At 40.2% G+C, this 18,330-nt stretch overlaps 1 protein-coding gene across 32 annotated transcripts in view; it reads right to left on the bottom strand.

Moving 5' to 3' along the window:
- Nucleotides 1–18,330, bottom strand: part of RBFOX1 (RNA binding fox-1 homolog 1) — a 584,605-nt gene that overhangs the window by 456,123 nt on the left and 110,152 nt on the right. For 7 of the 32 annotated variants that reach the window (XM_072349265.1, XM_072349240.1, XM_072349255.1 and 4 more), the window contains exon 1: nucleotides 704–883. The exons of 20 other annotated variants lie outside the window; for them this stretch is intronic. Coding sequence is in view for 2 of the 12 variants with exons in the window: in XM_072349230.1 (XP_072205331.1) it covers nucleotides 480–521 (42 nt within the window). In the remaining 10 variants the exon portion in view is untranslated. Of the gene's footprint in view, nucleotides 1–479; nucleotides 636–703; nucleotides 892–18,330 lie in introns of those variants that run through there. 5 more of the 32 variants (XM_072349230.1, XM_072349228.1, XM_072349269.1 and 2 more) reach the window with 4 other exon arrangements.

The raw sequence follows: 18,330 nt of genomic DNA on the forward strand, positions 1-18,330 counted from the left end.
TGGTCAGGAATCCTGTAAGCTGTCTGCGAAAAGTCAATAGCTCAGCACACAAAACCGCCCTTAATGAGATTCCTGCCATAGTTCATATAAATGCTAATAGAGCTCCCATCAAAAGAAGTTAAAGAGCGCTTTGAAGGCGACTTCACACAAACTTCAGGCAGTCAGAGGAAGGACAATCACCCCTCTCTACCCCCACCCCCATTTTCCGCGAGCATCACTACATCACTGCACGGCTGCAGCTCGCTCCGCAAACACACACACAAGCACGAGCGCGGCCGCAGCATCGCAGCCCCGCCCCGTACCGTGCCCCGAGCACCGGCTGCACCCGTCCTCCGCGCTGCCCGGCCCGGCTCAGAGCCCGCGGCCACAGCGGGAAACGGCCGGCAGCAGCGCGTTCCCCGCCCGCCATCCCCTCAGGGCTCCGCTCTGCCTCGCTTCCCTCTCCATCCTTCATTCCCCAGCTCCCGCCGCCGCCTTACCTGAAGGGCGTCCCCCCCGCCCGCGGCGAGCCGCCAGGGCATCGTGCTGCTCTGCGAGGTGCCCCCGCTGCCGCTCTGGGAGGGCTCGGACGCTCCGTCCCGCCCCGGCGGTTCTCACGGCACAGCCGGGGCCGCGGCTCAAGGTCAGGCGGCCCCGCGCCCCGCCGCGCGCCCGGAGCGGCTCCGCGTGCGAGCGCCGCGGGGGAAACGCTCCCCGTACTTACGCTGTGCCTACATGATTCATAGCGGTTCCGGGACAGTATTTACGACTTTCAGTACGCCGCTCTCCGCACACCGACACCAGCCGTTAAAGCTCCCCTGGACGTTGTTTTCCCCGCCGTATCCCTGACGGGGATTGCAGCATCCACAGCCGGTGAAGTCATTGTGCTCCTGCGTGCGGGAAGAGCGGTGCCACGCGCTCGGCTCAGAGCACAGCCCACGGGCAGCGCAGGGGGGCACGGGGTCAGCGGGATAACCCCGCTGCGGGGCGGCGGAACTGCCTGGAGTCAGCGGCACGGGTCTATCAAGGATGGACGCGGTGCTTGGGTTTGAAGGGCTTTGCTATTGCGATCAATGCTTTGTAACCATTGTGATTAAAGAATAACCGCCCTGTAAAGAATCGGAACCTGCTTTTAAAGTAATTCCATCTCAGATTAAATTACCTCCAAGAAGAAAGCTGTGTGGAACTGGGGCAAAACCCAAACACCTTCCTCAAGAGATGGCCACAATTAACTCCTCTGTGGAGCAAGAAAGAATAAATCTGTTCATCTCAGACATGAAAAACCTGCATCTTGATTATACCCTATTTGTTATTTTAGGGCACATCTAACGTGTAAAGCAAATAACCAGTTAGACCAAACAACTGCTCAGAGGACTCTGCTAATTCTCTACAACGGGTTTATCACACGCACCCTATTTCTGAAAACTAAGAAAAGGTCTCCATACCTACCAACGTTTACCACTGCTATGGAAAAGACTAACAAAGTGATCTCCAAAGTTTGATTTGATGGGAGGGAAATGGGAAAACTTCAGATTATAATTTCAGAAGGCTTTTCCTGTTGGGTAGAAGATTTGGTGGAGACACACTCACCTTGCTACCTTAGGGGAAAAGAGCACTATATCTATCTATCTATCTATCTATCTGTCTATCTATCTAGGTGGTTTATGAGACAAACAGGACATCCCTTTAATTTAAAATACAGTATAGCTGTGCATTGTTTAAAAAGCAGAATGCTGCAAGGGCTGGCCAGAGCACTGGGCTACTGGCCAAAACAAACCTCAGAGCTCACATTGGCTCATTGTGGCCTTGACCACATTATTCATCTCCTCAGTTTTCCCACTTGTACAATTAGAATCATAATAGTTGTGGTGCCTCGCTCTTGCTGTTCTGGAGGGCTCTGAGGATTACGAGCCCACAGTATCTGAGAAGAGCAAACATCAACCACAAAGCCAGAATTCCAGAGTGTTAAAATGTTGAAGTACTGGAAATTCCAATGGAAGCCACCTTAAGTGTCTGAACATGGATATCTTAAAACACATGGGTTATAGCGTTAGCAACCAACAATATATGATGGGCTGTCTCGTAGTCCTGTTATTTACACATCTCATTTTTCTCTGTGCTCACTCTTATCATTAAGCTCTGAACTGCATTAAAAACAGCACCAGGAGCAATTACTTCTGCTGCCAGGGCAAGGTCACCTGGAGCCAGTGCTGACAGGAACCCCCCATTAACTGCAGCCCCTTGGTTCCAGCCTTTGCAGCACATATGGTCAGTTCATCAGAAGACCAGCACTTCTGGCAGATGTTACACGTTCTCAGTGCTGTTCTTCAGAGACCGCAAGTCTTTATTCAAGTAATGAAAAACAGTTTAAACTAATTAATTATCTCATTAGCAATAAATATTGGGGGGGGGAGCACTGGCAGAGAACATACGGCTGCAGAGCAAGCTGCATCTTTGCAAAAGGTTGTGAAGATGAGCAGATCATCAAGCAAATACTTCAAATTTCTACAGCTAAATAAAATAATAATAGCAAAGTCCCATTTTTATCTATAAAACTAATTTGATAAATTCTGTGTATGTTTACACACATTCATTTTTACTGCTTCTCCTAAATAGCAGATGATTTTGGTCATCAGTTTCTCCCCCTTCATACATGCATAAGAGATGAAGTACTTTCAGTGCTCTCAGCATCAAATAGTTCCACTCACTGTCCCCAAACCATTACTACAGTGACTCCATCTGCAAAACCTTCTCCTAGATGTCAGCCTGCTGTCCGACAGCACGGGCACTTCAGAGCTTTGTGTGGAGCAAAACTGAATGACCACATCAATGGAGAGAGACCAAGACCAGAGAAATTCACTGTGATGAGCTCTGGGGGCAAAGGGAAGAAAAGGTTCTCTCCATGGTTTGGAATCCAAAAGTAACACCTCAAGAGCAAGGTAACCCTGCACCTGTACCGTCTGCAAGTGCTGTTATACAGGACAGTGAAATGTAATGCATTTATACATCAAACACATGGGGGCTCTCCACACCTGACAGATTACTGTTGAAATGATTTCTTTCCACGTGCTATCTAATGATCCACTCACACTGCAGAATGGGAGCCTAATGAAGCGTATTCAGATGGTGAAGCATTGTGCAATTGGTGATAAACGTGCTGCAGTTTTGTTCTTAAATGCTTACAGCGTGTGAGTCTGGAAGGGAGACGACTGACGAGGAAGGCAACATCTATCACATCACAACCCAAACAATCCAAGTGTAGCTCAAGGAAACCTAAATTGGAGAGTTCATAATGTTAGGCTCATGGCGAATATAATCCTTTGGGGACAATACACAAGGATTTTTAAAGCTGATAAGGATCTTCAAAATGGAGGTGTCTAAAAATACAAGCAGAATACACGAGGCTATTCTATACAATGCAGAATTAAAAGCAATCTGCAGAGGTCTGATCACACAGACATTCACACAGTCGCTCGCTTTACAATGACATTAATTGTAAGAGGACACAAAAATTAGTGGTTATATAGTGCCATACCTACAGAACAGATGTTCAAAAGAACCAGTGAGATACAGCATTAGCAGAGTTCACAAATAGAGTTCTCTATATACACAAATGATGGTATTTTTTTCTGCAGTCCTGTGCTTACAAGGAGTATCTAAGGAGAATTAGTAAATGTGATCTGAAATGCTGCGGTTTGTCTTATTAATTGGTTACATCTTGTATATTGAAATTGGTGCTACTAATTTTACTTGAATATTCCAGTATTGTTTTGGCTGTAAATTAACAGTAGCTCACAAATGAGGTGACTTATTGGTGTTGACTGCTTTCAGGTGGCCACTTTCACTGTGATTTTAATTGCAAAACACTGCAAAGTACTAAGTCAAAAATTTCATTTGCCATCCTTATACCAAATAAATCCTATCTATCTGTGCCTAGAAACAAGCACCATCAGTACACAGAGAAAGTGGAACACTGTTTATATGCAATTATGACGCAACTAAAAGAGTGATGACCTAAAAGATGCAGTACTTCAAACATCACTGCAGGAAGTTTCTTGTATGAACGCTATGGAAGTTATCACAGAAGTAAGAATTCATCCCTCCATCCTCCTCAGCCCCACAAAGCACAAAGTCTTGAGGCAAAACAACTCCTTATGTGCTTATACATATTCACAACTTTGTCAAAATGCTAAACTATCCCAAAAAAATTACATTACTGAGGCAAACCATGAACAAAAACTAGTAGTGAAGTCTGCAGCTTGGACTTTTCACACTTCAGTATCCATTCCCTTCAAAGTCTATCAGAATGGCTTTTGCTGTTCACAAGCAAATCACAATTCCTTGTTTAGTAACATTCAGAAAATTCAACATTTCCCCTTACTGCAAACTCTAAATGTCTTCCAATTTTTTATTTTACAAGCTTATTTTTATTCATGAAGCACCATCACAAGTTGTTCCCTCAGCTGCAAAACACTAATAAAGGTTAATTTGCCTAAAAAACCACGGGATACATAGTCGTGATTGTGCTCTTTGTGAGAGCGCAAGTGTTAAAACACAATGGAAAGCATCTAAAATCCCTGGAGGTGCAATTGCTTACCACTAACGATAATTCTGTGCAGATAGGAAATAAATAAATCAGTGGTAGGAAAGTTACTTAGAGTTCTCTAGGAAATTTCTGGCCCAAAACATCCATTCTGTGCAAATCCATGGGACCTACAGTGATCTAGTTCTGCTAAGAAACAGCGTAAAAGCATGTCCTGTGCTTAGCTGACGAGAAATAAGCAGTTGTTTTCATTTGTGATCAGCTCAGATTTACAGCTGCTCTCCGAATTGTCAAATGACCCAGTGATGTATTTATCACTAATGTTATTTGCATGCATATATCTACTTGCTAACGTACATGTGAAGGGTTAAATATCTTTATAAACATAGGACATGGAAGACTGTTGGGGGACTGCTAGCCCTGCGGCACAGCCACACAAACACTACCTCATCTCTTACTCAATCAGGTTTGAGGTGGGACCTCCTCCAGCTCAGAAGCCAAGGGCCTCTAAAGTCATGATGGCACAGAGGTTGTCACAGCTTGTGGATGCAAGCAACCACTTGCTTCTGCTCATCTGTGGCACAACACAGTTGACTAATTAATTTTTTAAAGTATTCAAGATGTGACACTTTACATACAGGACTGAATACAGATTAGCATTACAATCATCACAAAGCTTTTGTAGCCTCAAATTTGTCTTCTTCCAGCAAAGTTTCCTTTAATGTGCAAATGAATGATGCCACTTCATATCTTGAAATAAACAGGCTCATTATGGTTATGACTTGTCATATATGCAGGCATTTAGAATTCTATTAACAGTATATTAATAGTAAGCTGGCAGATAAAGACAGGCTAAACAAAAGATACTGAACTAACGGCCAGCTATCATATTTAGATGCCTTCATATCATGCTATCCCAAAGCCAGCATTATGAAAACATTCCTCCCCATCAATGTTTATATGTTGACAATACATTCACACATTGCAATGGCCTCCATATCCCTGTTTAAGGATGGAACGGGTATGCAAGACCAAGTGAAAACAAAGCAAAGGAAACTTGAAATGATCTCAGAAACTGAGAACCTGCCAGAGCTGGGATGCAGATTCAGAGGAGAGGCTGCCCAGACAATGACATCAGGGACACGGGCAAGTTTGGCAGCTGAAGCATCCAAATCCCTGGAAAGAATTCCCAGGTAAAGAGAAGCATACTAATTAAGTGTCCTTGATGGTTTTTATTTTGTACTTCGCCTTCTTCATAATTTTTGAGAGCAAACATATCAGTGTGTCTGGAGTCACTTTATACAACACAGGCCACAGTTCACACAATGCCAAAAGGATAAGCATATGCCATGGCAAAATGGGTTGATCATAGTAACTGCTGGTAAAGAAGCAGATTTCTAGCAGGAGGCAGTGGGAGGGCAGTTAGCTCACAGACACTTGCCTGTACTGAGATGCAAAACAACACCTAACAGTTGATTCTTCAAATGGAATCAAGGGGATCAAGGCAAACTTTGTCTTCCATTAGGATGGAGTCTACATAGGATATTTTAAAGCAACGTCCATATGCAGTACTTCCAAGGATAATTAGGGTAAGACGTGCTAAAAACAAATTTCACACATTTTTCTGACAAACTGTTGTGGACTTGTGTTGTTAATTTTAGCTCTTTCAATTGGATTTGGTATGGCTGGAAATGTAAGGGAAAGTCTGCAGCAATCAGGATGTGTCATTCATTAACACTTCCACAAAATACCCACTGGATTAGCATAAAGTCTGCAAAGATTCATTGGTGAATCTTTAATTTCCCTTGGTTTTACTCCAGATTCAGCTCCATTTGCCCTCCCTCTCTCCTCAAGTGATAATCACTGTAAACAGTTCACAACAAAGCACAATTAAATGTACCAGATAACTAAAATACACATAAAATTACAGGGTTGAAGATCCTGGTTTCTGTTACTGCTAACAATTCCATGTCAGATCACGAATATAGGAATAGCAACATTCACTTATTCTTGCCACAAATTCAAACATTAAGATGTGGATCTACTGTCCACTATTTGCTATATCTAACAGATATAGAACATGCAGCAGCAGAAACCCATCGTTCACTGTAATTAAAAATCTCATTCCCTGCCATACTTCTCTCCTATTTTCCACAAAAAGAACTAAGACATGTTTTTACCTGAGCCCGTACCAGCCATTAGTCAAAAAGAGAGAAGTCAGTACCACAGCACTTCAGTAAACAGGATTCTTTTGGATAGAAAAAAAATTGCAGCAGGCATGGGTAACTCCTAACATTTTAAGGCATGAATTTCTTAATGGACAAGCAGTGACTTCAGACAGCCTTCATTGCACACAGCACATGCAAAACGTGAAAGACAGAGCACTGAGGAAGAAAAATGGGATGCAAACTGGTGTTGGGAGAACTAAGTGAAAAAGAACACATTTCTCACAAGTCTACTTCTACTAGGCTTGAGTTAATGTTGCCGCAGGAACAAACTGGAGAGAGAGATGAAGGAAAATGGTTACCATTCTGTGTAACATATTATGCAGCACAAATTACTTCTCTCTCTCCTGAACATCTGCTGCATTGCATAAACGTTACACATATATTTCTATACAAACATATTTAATATCCTTAATAGGGAAGCGAGTACAGCACATGCTGATTGTGATTATTTGGAAAATAAAAGAAAGTGACAGAAACTTATTTGAATTGCAATGCCAAAAACTGCCAGTAATGTATTTTACAGAATTTGTTTTGATCTGCTATGTAGAAACAGGTTGGAAGGGTGGCTACCAATGCTTTGAGAATAAGTCCCTGTTACATCATCTTTTAATAGGATGGGGAGAAGTCTTTGAATGACTGCCCTAATTAAGCCTGTGGTCAGAGTGGAATGATTTCGAGAACAGCACCCCACTCTTAAAGATCCATCTACTTTTCCTAATGCAAGTATCTGGAGAAGAGAGTTGACCACCACATCAACCCTGCTCTGGTAGTTTTGTTCTTGAAGTTCTACCAGACACATTTCTTCATGACACAAATGTCTTCATTGCACAAGTGCACCAACTATGTGGATTTCTAAACGTATCCATATTGAGATATTGTTTTAGATGGTCATTCTTTGTGCATCCATTGAAGACTTGTCAATATTCCAGAGAAAATAAACTTCTGTAACTGTGTCTGCATTTGCTAAAGCTACACATCAACCCAAGCAAATAAACTGTTCGAACTTTGTTGTCTAACCCATGAAGTTAAGGAGCATTTACAGAAATCACATAAATAATGCTGTTGTTGTGAAAGCACAGAGCAACACGGATATAATTACAACTCATCATTACCTTGAGATCTGGCATAAAACAGAAACTAAATTAAATCTTACCTATTGCCAAAAGCCAAATGCCAATTTGGTTAGATGCCAGAAGTTAACTGCCAAAAGCGAGGAAAAGAAGAACGCCATAAATTTCAGAATTAGATCATCTTTCCTATTTCTTACTCTATTCCCTTTTGCGCATGTTTTTGCGGAACAGAAAGAGAGAAAAAAGATACCTGGACAGCCATAACTGAACCACCTGGAACATGGAGCAGCAAGTGTGTATGTGAACAGAAACTAAAGCTACTCCAGATCTAGAATCAGAAAGCTGTGAGAATACAGCAATAATTAATTCTTCTGTTGAATTCATACAGCATATACGGGTCTGGACCAACACCATTAGACAAAACTATGTAATCTGTACCATATCCGAGGCAATACTGTATTATTTACATGGGTACAACCCAAAAGCAATTGCGCTACTACGCCTCAATTTTGGTATTCCATGAAAACATCCATCGAAATAAGAGGAAAAGTTACGGCAGCCTTTCAGTACGGAACTTGACAACAAGAAGAGCGGTACGAGATACAGTAAAGAAAGAAAGGAAATCATGCAAAATGGAATTGGGAACTGCTTTGCTGAAGTCTGCTGCTTCAATTACCTGATCATTATAAAATACCCTCACTCACCATTCTGGGCACCTCTATACACAGTTCTTACAGAGCCAGTCTACAAGGTAGCAATACCAGACCAATGGCAATGCAGTTTTCTTGGGAAAAGCCATTTTCCTTTGTGCCAATTTTGTGCATTTAAATCTTAAAATAATAAAATGCTTATTTAATGCCTCTGGAATTGACTCAAATGAGCAAAAACGACAGGCCTTCAATCCAGAATGACTGTCAGGCCAAGAAAAGGAATTAAATTGCAAATCACATTGTAAATTGCCACTGAACTATCTGAGAAACCTGCGTGATATCACTATTAAAGTAGTCATGTTCACAATGAAAAGGCTGGAGAAGAATGGCTTAGAGACTGGAAAGAGTAGACCAGGGAACAGAGATTTGAACAGACTGAAGGAAATAAGAATGAAGTGACAAGAGCCCAACACAGGTTCACTTTGAATCCCAAACAGAATAAGAGTACAAAAAAGCACAGCCACAGTAGTCGGACTCCCTAGCAAACACTGTGCCCTGCGATTCACTGGAGTGAAAAAAGAACAACTATCATGGCTCAGGTTTCACTGAGAGTAAGGACAGAAATGCCAACAAAGTGATTATTGTGCCAGTCTCTGCATCTCATCAGAACTGTTCACACTACAGAATAATGAAAAGTAGAGATCAGAGCCAAGGTCACTGATTTCAATAAAAAAATCCCATTAAATGAATGATAGAAGTAGAAATACTATCACAACAAAATGATTTTGGAGAAGAAGCTGATTAAATTGTGAATATTAAAAGATGCAAGGCATCTAACCTTAGATTCCACTCAGCACTTGAATATCTTGTATTGCACTTAACATGACTTCCTTTGGACTGCGGAAGCAAACCCAGTAATTCCAAAGCACCTCACTAAACTCATCACAGGACTTCACCGGAAAGCAAACAAATAAAAGCATTTTTTGGGTTGTGTTAGCCAAGACAGAGTAATCTGGTTTTATAACAGCTTACAGAAAAAGAGGTTGCCTTAGGAGAGGGGAGTAAGAGGGTAGACATTGCAGACATCACTCATCTGCTGAGACAAGTTGAGGACAAAATACCCTCACACTGCCTGTACCAGTTAATATCAAAGTCTATCATAAAAAAAAAGCAGCTGAAGAATGTGGGCACTCCATAAGTACAGCAACAATTGAATGTGCGTACCAAAATCTGAGTGCTGTTCCATACAGATATATTACTATGCTTCAGCTTCTAGTAATTCTTAATTCTCTTACTTGAGGGCTTTCGGTTAAATGAAACTAAATTTACAACTGTTGATGACATTACCTTCTTAGACACTTATAACCAAATTATCCACTAGAGAGCATAGCAACATTGTCAAACACATCCTGCTTACATCTGCAAGTGCTAAACAATGCTTTTGTGGCATGCAGAGCCGCCCTTCCTTACAAGAAATACACCAAGCAACCTGTCATGCAAAGCAGATAAAAAATAGTGTTGTTTTTTTTTAATGGATAAAAGGTCATCAGACCATGAAGTTGTAATGAACAACTGTCAACAGTTTACAGCCTTGTGTGTAGTTTTCAAAGATTCCTGATGAGAAAACTTATTTTGTATAATATATATACATACATAGAGAGAGAGAGAGAATAAGATATATAAATGTGACAAAAAGAAAAAAAATACATTCTTCATTCCTGAAGGAGAAAAAGCAAAGAAGCGTTGCTTATCAGTATGCTGGGCAAGAACTGTTTCTCTGCCTGCTCTGCAATATATTTTGGTGATGTCATGACATTTTTATTTCTCATTAAAAAATGTGTTTTATCATTTATCATTTCATGTTGTAATGGGTATTCTGGTAAATTCATCTCTCGCTCTACAATATAAATAAAATCAGTCTCCTGCTTTATTTTTTGTTTGCTCAGAACAGAAGGAGTATAATAAACATAAAATACTCAAAAAATCCCCCATTAAAGTACTTCATTAAAACTGCTACGTTAATACACCAACAGAGGTACCTGTGGTATTCACAGATCTGAACATTACATCTCAGTGCCTCGAGTAAACTGATCAACTATTTTAGATCTGGCTAAATGTGTTTCTTTTTCTCTACCTATAAACTACTGAAGTTAATTGCAGCAGTAAGACTAGTAAAATAGTTCATGTTGTACTATCAGTGAGGAACAGAAGTTGGCTTATCTAGTCAAAGCCTGCTGTGCCCAGCTCAGAAGTAGCTAGCTTCAGGTGAGCAAAAGCAACACAGAAATTCTTCTAGTCTGAAATAAGCCATATGAAAGAGAAGTCTTGAACTCACCATTATCCCCATCACTGTTTTATAAAACAGAGGAGAGGAACTTGACAGACATCTGCCATTTTTCTTAGCATTATGATGAAAATATGGAACTGGAAAGCTGATAGCTACTACAGGGTAGAAAAAGCAAGTGCTAGGAAAACATTTACTATCCAGAAGAACTGTAAGCAGCACTGTCTGCTGCGAAGAAGGCAAATCACTTTACATTCATAACTGCAAACAATGCGGAATGAACAGCAGGGTGGAGAAAATCCAAGTTCAGCAGGAAGAAATCCATATCAGGACAAGCTTGTATTACATGTATAAAAGTTAATATGGATTTCCACATCTGCAATTAACAGGTAATTAAATGTTATATAAGAGAGATTATGATTATTTTTCAGTACATTCTATAATTACTACTTTTAGGGCTTTTTTGGTGGCAATACTCAGGTAACATCAGAATCACACTCAAGTACCAGCTGAGTCAAACCTTATGGTGGAAACTGGTACATAGATAGTATGGTCTTTCAAAGGGATGCTATTCCATTAAATGTGATCACCCTGCGCTAATTTATTCATAAACCTATATATTGTGCAGTATAGTTCTCATTTTCTGAAGTCTTCTAAATTTCAAGTCACCACTAATGAATTTTTCATTTGATGTATTTGTTTATACAGTTGAACAAAAAAAAAAAAACCAAAGCAGGAAATAGGAGGTTTTATCAGCATAATCTACCCTCATGAATAACTTATGATACAAGTAGGTTAAGCGATTTAACAAATCCTCTCCTACACTAAGAAATACCTTTTAATATTGATAGACTCGGACTTCCTCTTTCTGCCTATGAGGACAATGCCAATGAAGTCACAGAGGGAAGAATGGCGGGTGGTGTCTGAAATGACTTAATTATCCCTGTCAGAATGGGTCTGAAAATTAAATCAATAGCCAGGCCCTACTTTAAGAACAGGTTTGCAGTGCTGACCCACAGTCACTAGAGCTGCAACTTGTTCACCTGCTCGTATTTCTTACTTGTTTTGGGTCTGTAAGAGGAGACAAGCAAACTTTACATCCTGCTAGGAAGATACTAGGTTGTATACCCATGTGTTGTTTGGTTGAATTTGTTCAGGGAGAGTAATCCTCTGTAGGTACAAAGGATCACATGAAATATATCCTTTAAATAAAGCATCTAGGGCCAAAAAGAGTACTACAAATTGCACGTTTTATCACTCATTAAAAAAGATGAATTCCAATGCCCCCGCTGCTGGTAATAAAAGTTCCATATATTCAACAGTCACACGGAATAGGCTTAATTGAGTACACATTTCTAATACCATGGAAATGTCATATTTTGAGTCCATCTGCGTGCGCTCAAACAACACAAGCTATAAAAATTATTCACTTAAACCTCATCTTTTTATGTCCTGCCAGGTGATGCTGGTACATGCAAAGTTAGCTGTGCTAAAGGGCTGGCCACACACATTTAGATATACCCAAACTGAGTTAGCTGGGACTTACAAACACAAGTCTGTCTCACTGCACAGAGCTTCATGACGTTGGGATTCAGAGTTGCTGCGGAGCACAACACTGACTTTTAGTTATAGAGAAGCATTTTCAAATACGCTGCTCTGAAGTTTAAAAAGAACTCCAGCCTTACTTAATAACAACGTACATACCAAAGATCAGTAGCAGAGTGCAGTGCCATTTCAGAGGCAAAATCCAAACAGTTGACAAATTAGAGTTCTACATCAGGTCCGTGGATCTATGCCACATGGCCTCTCTGCCAGGGAGAGAGCTCTGCTTGTCAAACACAATAAAGCAAATCAGTGCACCATCAATGAGATGCAAAACAACTCCAGATCTGAAATTCTGTGCTACAAATCTCAAGTCCTATAATTTAGCAAACAAAAAGCTTCAAGTCATGGAAAAATAAAGAAGTTAACTTCACATAGTCCTTTTTTTTATTTATTTACTTATCTACTTTGTCTGGTAGGGAAGCTCAGCTCATCAATTCACAAAAATTCTGTGAAGAGTGAACTTAAATGAACCCCTTCACAAGCCCCAGGTTATCAGTCTTGTTTTTCTGGATAAAAAAAGAAATCTCAGAAGAATATAGAGATATTTTTTGATCTTCAGCTTTCCATAAATACCATTTGTGTTTAAACTGGGAAAATCTGTATGGTATCATTTAGCTAAACTAGCATGATTGCTATTACACTGCCAAAGCAATAATAAACTCCAAGTATGTCATATACAGCACCATGGCTCCTTTGTTATTTTTCCACCTATCAACAATCCTCATGTATATTTCACACAAAGCTTAACATAACATTTATTCTAGCCCAGATCCATCTGTACCTCACAGTTAAATGTTCATAATGAAGAATATGAGAAGGATGGAACTGTCTGTACATCAATATAAGACCCCACAATCCCCAAAATAAAAAACAACAAAAAAGCATCAATGCAATATGATAAACCAGTCAGTCCATACAAACAGCAGTACAGCCCAAGACACATGGCCTATCTGCTGTAACAGCAAGATAGCAGTTTGCCAAACAGAACTGATAATGACACACTATAAAATTGTTGCTTTATTACTGTTGTTAAGATTACTGCCTAACGAGGTGCAGTGTTTCAAAAAACAGCACAACAATCTAACCTTGACAGAAATTGGAACCCTCCTTCAAAGCTGTAAAGAGAGACTGTGGGAAAAAAAGGGAGGGGAGAAAAAAAAGAAAGAGAGAAATGGACTTAGAACTTCAGGGGAAAAAATCATCTTATTGCAGTTGAGCTTTGATACAATAACTCTTCCCCAAGAGCAAGGCAAGGAGAAATAATTTCATACAACCAGGTATAAAACACAAGGATTCCACTGATGGAATATATAGCCATGGAGTCCATTAATTTGTACAGGTAAACAGCTGCTTGGCAGCGGTGCTGGTGTTTCTTAGGGAAATGGGATGTGAACTGAACAGCTCTTCGGAGAGAATCCATTTCTTGGGGTTACTATGGAAAGTTAATGAAATTGGTGATACTGTTTATTGGGCTGGTTTCTGCTGTAAAAAAGTTACTTGAAGTGTGCCTTAGGACAGGAAGATAACCTTACTGATGCTTCAAGTTTCAGCTTTCCTTTGCCACTTTTTCAATTAATAAAAAATTTAAATTAATATTAACATTTACTCAGTGAGGTTGTGGAGGTACCCGCCCTGGAAGCATTCTAGGTCAGGCTGGATGGGGCTGTGAGCAACCTGGGCTACAGAGAGGCATCCCTGCCCACAGAAGGGGGGGGTTGGAACTTGATGATCTTAAAAGAGCCCTTCCAACTCAAACCATTCCATTATTACAACGCAGTGTCTTTACAATTAATTAATTTGTAATTCAGATGATCATCAGACAACAACTCTGGAAAGAGCAGGTAAGAAAATATTGAATTTTCTCATTTACTAAATAAAACCACTCATGAATGTGCTGTATTTAAGACACCTTTCTCCAGTTGATTCAGTGGCCTAAGTAATTTATATTAACAAAGTAATTGAATGTTGACAGACAACACAAAATAACGGCGCAAGTGTTTTGCAGTAATGAGCATCTCTGTACCTTGACACTGCTTCAAAGGGTGTGATCTTTACATAGGAACAACAAGTGAGATACCAGCTCATTAGTTTCAGGAGAGGTTGAAAAGCTGGACCACGGCCATGAAAATACATCATTTTAAAGGGCTTAATTTATTCCTTTTATCCAGCGTTATCAGTTTTCAGCACTTTTCTGCAGTATATCAAGTCCCTACAAAGCACAGCATCACTGCGGCCATTCTGTTATAATGCAGCTACCTGGAGTTGGTCCCATCTTTTGCATTGAGTCATGAAACTCAATTACTAAGTGAGGAAAAAGAAGAAATGAAAAGCCAAAACAACAATACAGAGCCAAGGTAAGCGTGTCAGTGGAACAACCACAGCTGTGGCACAACTGAAGAGCCTCAGAACTGCAGGACAGCCCCATGACTCACCAGTGCCCACACACTGTGGGACCAGTGCCATGCCCAGGGACTGCACACCATGGGAAGAAGCCCTGGGTTTGAGCTCTTTCCTTTCCCACTTTACTTGTAATTCCAATACATGCACAGATTTCCCCCTTTCATTTCTTAAAGTTGGCACTCTTCTGTATTGTTCTGTAATATGTCAGTACGTAGAAACCATCACTGAACCAAACTAAAAAATATGCAATACATAATGGAGAAATAAACTGCAGAAAGAAACCTGTATCAGTATTTAACGGCGTGAATAATGAATAAAAAAATTGTGTTTAAATGATGTGAAGGTCATAGAAAAAACCTCAAAAAAAAAAAAAGTTAAACAGACATTAAAAGGAAGATTTAAACAGGTGATCTTTTAGTAGTCCAGCAAAAACAGTCCGTCTTTCACTCTTTATTTAAATTAAAATACCATTCAGCAGCTGACCTTTTTAACATGGCCTGAGGGAGCAGGGTATGATCTTGTTAGAAAAGAAGCGATATTAAAAGAGCAATACTATTAAAAAGCAGCAGAGGATGGAACCTACAGATCAGATATTGTTTGCTTAGGCAGATTAACTCCTCTGAAAAAGCTGTCCTGAATGCAACAAGGAGAGAAACCAAAGCTGTTGGATTTTTTTAACTAGATCCAGAACTGCATTGAAGAGATTGTTTACAGAGTCCTTAAAGCAAGCAAACAAAACAGAGAAGCCAAATTACAAAGCACCTCTTTGTTTCAACATTCTGCATGGATGGAGGCACTTCCCTGAGCATTGCCTTAAACGTTGAGCTTCAGCTCAACACTTGGGCTTCAATGCATTTATCGTGAGAGGTCAAAGATCCCACGGAAAGAAATGTGAAGGGAAACACTTTGGTATTCTGAAAAGTTCATAGGAAGGAATCTGAGACTGCAGATCCTGGTTACATCAGTGAAAAGACCTCGACACCGTTACAAGGGAGCACAGACTGCACCCCTCCAGAACCCCAGCCTGACTTTGGATCTCTGCTATTAGAACAGTAAGGCAGCCTCCAAAAATCCTATTTCTCTTAATTTGCATAGAGTGCATCTCTAGAGACAGAAAGGTAGAAATGGAAATGAGAAATGGCTTTTAAAAAAGCCAGGTATTAAATGGCATTACTAATTAAACATAAAGCACTAAAAGAATAAATTGCACGCAATGAAGCAACTAAAACCTCATGTCACATTACTGAAGAGGCCACTTCAAAATAAAGGTGCACAGGAAATCATACCAGACTAAAAACCTCCATGTCTGCTGGTTGGCAACGCTGCCAATGGCAGGGTGGTTGAAAACTAGATTATCTCTGAGGTCCTTTTCAACCCAGGCCATTCTATGACTCTGTGGATGCTAAAATGCTAACCACGCAACGACTTTAATAACTGAATCCAAGCTACAGCTCTTTTAGTTACTTCGGGTCCTAATTTTCAATTGGTGTCACAATGCCAAAACCATACATGGTGAGTGTGTGCCCCCCTTCCATCTTCCTCGGTGACCCAACAAGTCAGCAGAGGGACGGTTTTCCCCAGGAAAGATTCCTGGCTGGGCCACAAAGAAGGCAAACAGCCAAATACTGTGGGAGCTCTGCTAACCACAGCACTAACAAGACTTACAAGTAATTAACCGTGATCTATCCCATACTTGGAGAACACTGTCACAAATATGACAGTATATAATGCTAAGACGACTTCTGGCAATATGGCTGAGCCTTGGCATACCTCTGTCTTGTGGAGGAAGGCAGCAAAGGCCAGCAGAACCCAGCAGGATGGCCAGGAGGAACTGCAGCTCTCAGCATTGCTTTACCCAAACAGATTCTACCTCTTCTGAAATGATCTCCCAGCGGTCAACATCTCATATACAGGTATACAGGCAGAGGTACAGGTTTGTGTGTATAGATTTATGTTCATACATATGAATACATCTATGTACAACAGCAGTGTGGACCACAAAACAGACTGCAAAGCACATGTAATAAACATTCCCCCATTTGTTTCTCCTGTATAGTAGGGTGTAACACTTAACACGCATTTCAGTTTCACATCGTCTCCGTGAGCCCTCGTTATAACTGCTGTCTGTAATGCAGGCTGCCTTCAGAACTCATTCACAAGAACGTGCTGTAATCTGAGATGCCATTGGAAGCTTCGTGGGACATGTAAAACAGATGCAAACATTATGGTAATATTTTGAAATATTTTTGCTATTTTAATTTGTAGTTGGAAAGGAACTGAATTATAAGCTAATTTTAAATCTGTTTCAGTTCTGAGGTCTGAAATTAAGTCAGTGTTCAGAGTCGGATGAGTTGCTAAAAACAAGCACGCCTAGGAATTTATACACTGACTCATTTGATTCACTGGTATTTTTTTTTTCCTCCTTTTTAATGAAATTTTTGGGGAAAAAAATGCCTCTGTTAATGGGAAACACAAGTATTGGGTTTCCATTTTCAGATCTCAATATAGATTCCCAGTATAAAGCAATTGGTCTTAAAAAGAGGAAAAGGAAGCAAGAAAAAAAAGAATAAATGCATATACTTAACTACATTTAAAGTGAATCAGATAATTCCAACAGTTCTAACAGTACTTTAGTGAAAAGTATGCTTGTTCTTCTCTGGTATAAAAGCACAGAGACACGTACCTTCTTAAAACAAGGTCTCAGATATTGCTTTCCTTCTTTCTTATAAAATCATTAATATTGCAAACTTTCCACTGAAAGCCTTCTGTCCTACAGCCCTTTAGCATTTCTATATCCAGTAGTAAGATGCAAACAACACCAAAAATAATGAGAAAATCAAGTCGTATTTCAGAAGATTCAGAGAACAGCTATTCGAACTTCTTGTCTTTCCTAGAACCAGTTTGCCTCAACTTGTTCTATCAGTGTGTTTTTGGATTATCACATAATCTTGAGTTATTACTCCTTCATTACTTGCCCCAAAGAGTTTCAAAAGTCACCAAATGGATCATGAGGTGGGGCTCTTCATTTTGAACTCCAAGTATCACACAACACCTTATTGCTACAAATTCCGTTCGTTTTCATTTGTAGGTAAAAGACAACTTCCTTAATTTTGAAAGAAAAAAGCAACGTTGTGCTTTTCTGATGAAACATGAAACGTCCTTTGTCTATAAGAAAACCAAAGCTATCCCCCATCTGTGAGCACAGCACTTTCCACTAAAGATGCTCTTCAAGTTAGAAATGAAATGTTGCACAAGTGAATTCCAAAGAAGTGGGCACAGGCGGTTGGGAAGGATCAGAACAGAGTACAAGCAAATATAATTTGCAGATATCTAAGGGGACATTATAACAATGACACAAATAAGCATAACAATATGTTAACAAAATAGCTCTGTCAGTAATGATACATTTAGATAGATGGCAAATGTACTTGCATGAACCCTATCATTACTGCTTCAATCACCGCCACGCTTTAACTTTGGGGAGCTAATTTCATTTATAAGTTCTGCTACTGCACATCAATTATCAGCAGCATTTCTAACAGACACAGCATTGCTATGCTTAGGTGACTGA

Source organism: Excalfactoria chinensis, chromosome 14, assembly GCF_039878825.1.
Source record: "Excalfactoria chinensis isolate bCotChi1 chromosome 14, bCotChi1.hap2, whole genome shotgun sequence".
Taxonomy (NCBI): domain Eukaryota; kingdom Metazoa; phylum Chordata; class Aves; order Galliformes; family Phasianidae; genus Excalfactoria; species Excalfactoria chinensis.